Source organism: Nilaparvata lugens, chromosome X, assembly GCF_014356525.2.
Source record: "Nilaparvata lugens isolate BPH chromosome X, ASM1435652v1, whole genome shotgun sequence".
NCBI classification, from domain to species: domain Eukaryota; kingdom Metazoa; phylum Arthropoda; class Insecta; order Hemiptera; family Delphacidae; genus Nilaparvata; species Nilaparvata lugens.
The window spans coordinates 25,428,476-25,431,973 of NC_052518.1; the positions used below are offsets into that span (position 1 = coordinate 25,428,476).

The following is a 3,498-nucleotide window of genomic DNA, read 5'->3' on the forward strand; positions in this document are numbered from 1 at the left end:
TTCGTATTTATTTCTCAAATTAAAACACTCATTGCCATTAACGCTCCTATCAAAGAAGTTCCTGAGCACTTTGTAGACATATAAATTTTTCAATGGAAGTATAGCTAATGTTCTAAAGAGAGGTGCTGTGTGTTCCAACCTTGCCTTGAAGGAGATAATGCGAATGAAAGATTTCTGTACAAAAACTATCGGCCTCAGGGTTACAGTGTATGCTCCTCCCCACAACGCCAGACCATATTCGAGTTTAGAATTTATCAGAGCATAATATACAGACTTTAATAGAATGGAGTTACACAATGATCTTAAGAGATAGAATACTCTTATGTATTTCATGAGTTTATGTTTCAAATATTTTAGATGCTTTTTCCATGTGACTTCATTATCTAGTACTAGCCCCAAGTATTTGATTTCTTCGACTAGTTCAAGTTGGGGGCAATCACAGATAGTGGTTTCGGTACAAGATAGACTATGATACCTCAATGGAGTTGGAAAACGGATATCTCTTGAAATACTAAAGATCATGAATTTTGTTTTGGGACTCATTATCATAAAATTGCTTGCAAACCACCATCTCTGCCCTATTAAATCTTGCTGCATGTCGATGTGTAATTTTTCTAATGTTTTGGCCCGATAGAAAAGAGCGGTGTTATCTGCAAAGACAGTAAGTTCCCCCTTGAATGACCCATTGTATTGTTCATTTACGTAGATGAGAAACAATGGACCCGATAGGACGGATCCCTGCGGAATACCGGATTCGACTGTTCCTACATTACTGAGGCTTTGATTGACTTTAGTCTGTTGTGTTCTTCCGGACAAGTATGAACGGAACCAGCTGAGTGCAACACCCTTAACTCCCCCATCCTCCATTCTTGAAAAAAGAAAAGAATGATCGACAGTATCATAAGCTTTCATAATGTCGACGAATATTCCAGCATACATGTTTCCATCATTGAGTGTCCTATATACTTTAGTCATGAAGTCGAGCAAAGCCTCTTCAGTATTTAATCCCTCTCTGAAACTATACTGGTTATTACTAAAAAAATTGTGTTTTGACAAAAAGTGAACTAAGCGGGCCTTGACAACCTTCTCTAGGATTTTTGAGAACAGAGACAAAAGTTACAGAGTACAAAGGTTTTATTATAGTTTTTTCAATGTCTCGGGGAACAAACCAGAACTGAGACTCAAGTTGAATAGGTATACCAAAATATCTTCAATATCAGGTAAAACATGTTTTAAAATAACAGGGTCGAATCCAGGAGCTTTTCGATTGCCGAGTGAATTTACTATATTTGTAATCTCTTGGACTGATGTTGGGTGGAAAAAAATGCTATCGCTTATTAAAGTTCTCATGAAAATTTCGGAGTTTGTGTTATTATTTTGGGGGTTGAGAAGGAATATCCAACATTATCTCATCTCTAAGACCTCCAGCTATTGTACAAAAAAAAATTATTAAACATTTCCAATATTACATGATTTATCGTCTGCCATTGTTTTTTGCATTCATTTTATTGCTCTCAAATAATCTTCTGTAGTACAAGTTTCTTGTTTGTTCAATCTGAGATCGTAAAACATGTTTGAAAACATTATATTCTAATTTAATTTAAAGATTTCCAGGATGCCTCAAACATTTTTTTTTAAAGAGAGTTCTTTCTTTCGATTTGGATTAAGAGAATGTCGTTCATCCAAGGCTTCAATTTCGTTTTGAATTTTGTTTTTTAAATATTCTGAGCTGATTCCATACATGAGAAAGGTTTATTTAAGAAAATTTCAAACCCCATAGAAACGTCACCCCTAAAAACGTCATTCCAATTGGTTTCTCGGAGTAGACGTGAAAGAAGAGTAAAGTTATATGATTGATTTTCAGTTTTGTTTGTTCCCTAATTTGTAATAATCAAAACATGCAGAGATCATTCTATGATCGGTAATATTACTATCAATTATAAAGCAGTTTATTCCATAGGTGGAGCCTATTTTCTGTCTTGAGAAAATGTGATTGACACATGTATTGGAGTTGTTGAATGATCGAGTGGGAAAATTTATGTGTGATAAGAGCCCATGACTTGACATAATAATTTTATAATCGTCTGAGATTGGCTTTAACAAATCTATATTAAGATCTACGATAAGGTTTGCACTTTTAATCATTTCAAGGAAAGGGTTTAATTCCTCGTTGGACGAATTTATCGTGAACTCTTGCAGTCTATAGATAGGAACAATTTCTAGACATACACTTTTTTCTATTCATATTTGAACCCTAACAATATCAGCAGAAAGGAAGTTATCAACAGATATGCTATCACTAGACAAAGATTCGGAAACATATACTATTATTCCGCCAGCTCTTATTCTACTGTTGCATTTTGAATAAATAACATAGTTTGAGATTCTGTAAGAGTCCAATTCATTACTGCCTATCCATATTCCACTCAAGATCATGATGTCGGGCACCTTCTCTAAATTTTGCATGTTGATTAGGAATAGATCAAAGTTTTTTCTAAAACTTCTAATATTCTGATGAATAAGTACTAAATTATTTTCATAATTTATTATTAAAGAGTCTAATAATACATTGTAGTGAGAGTCTTGTTCATTTCGATCGTGGATTTGTTATCTGTATCAGCTGATTCTGCTTGGAGGGCGATAACTGTTTACCTGTATTCTTTAGCTTTAGGGCGCTCACCTGATCGAGTGTTGTAACAGCGACAACTTTGGCTCCATCATGCGCTCGCGTCAGCACCTTTCCGTTTCGCACCCACACGTATTGAAGGAGGTTATCTTTCTTCATGATCTTCAGCTCGTTGAAAATCTTGCGTCGCGCAACGCTCAGGCTTTCATTGATATAAACAGCCTCGGTCGTTCGATCCATTATACCAATGTCCCTCGTATTGAAATTCCGTTTAACTCTTCTTTGTTGGAGTAGGTTTTCTTTCACTAATCTTCTCACAAACTTGACGATAATTTCCCTAGTACGCACCCCGTCTTTATTTGGAGAGCCAAGGCGATGACATGCGACAATATCCTGTTCTTGCACCGGCACGCCCAGTCCATGACCAACGTTTTTCACGATCTGAATGATGTCTTCATTTTTATCCTCAGGGATTCCGTTGATCTCGATGCTATTTGCCCGCGAATACTGTTCCAGGTCCTCCAAACGGGTCTCGAGGTCGTTGCATTTCTTCTTTAGGTTGGAGTTTTCTGTCATCAGTGATTCGTGATTAGTTTTGTATTCGTTGATGATAGTTAGTTGGTCAGATATCATTCTTTTCAGCTCTTCAATATTCTCATGACATGACTCTAATGATTTCCTTAACTCTCTATCCAAAACCTTGATTTGATTTTTGTTTTCTTCTCTCATTTCCTGAAGTAGATTGTGAACGTCGTTCAAATTGATGTCATCCCTGCTCAGTAATGATTCTACCTGCATACTTTTCCTTCCACTCTTCTTACACAGGTCGCAACGCCAAATTTCGTTGTTGCTACTGAAAAAATCTATATCAT

General features: G+C 36.2%; 1 protein-coding gene across 1 annotated transcript; it reads right to left on the bottom strand.

Moving 5' to 3' along the window:
- Positions 1–2,587: 2,587 nt before the first annotated feature.
- On the bottom strand, positions 2,588–3,259 carry LOC111044202. The gene has a single exon (XM_022329286.1). The coding sequence runs from the start codon at positions 3,257–3,259 to the stop codon at positions 2,588–2,590; it is 672 nt and encodes a 223-aa protein (XP_022184978.1).
- Between the last annotated feature and the right edge of the window lie 239 nt (positions 3,260–3,498).

What these genes read in the sequence shown, in the direction of transcription:
- LOC111044202 (XM_022329286.1), bottom strand. Translation starts at nt 3,259, where the DNA reads ATGATATCTGACCAACTAACTATCATCAACGAATACAAAACTAATCAC.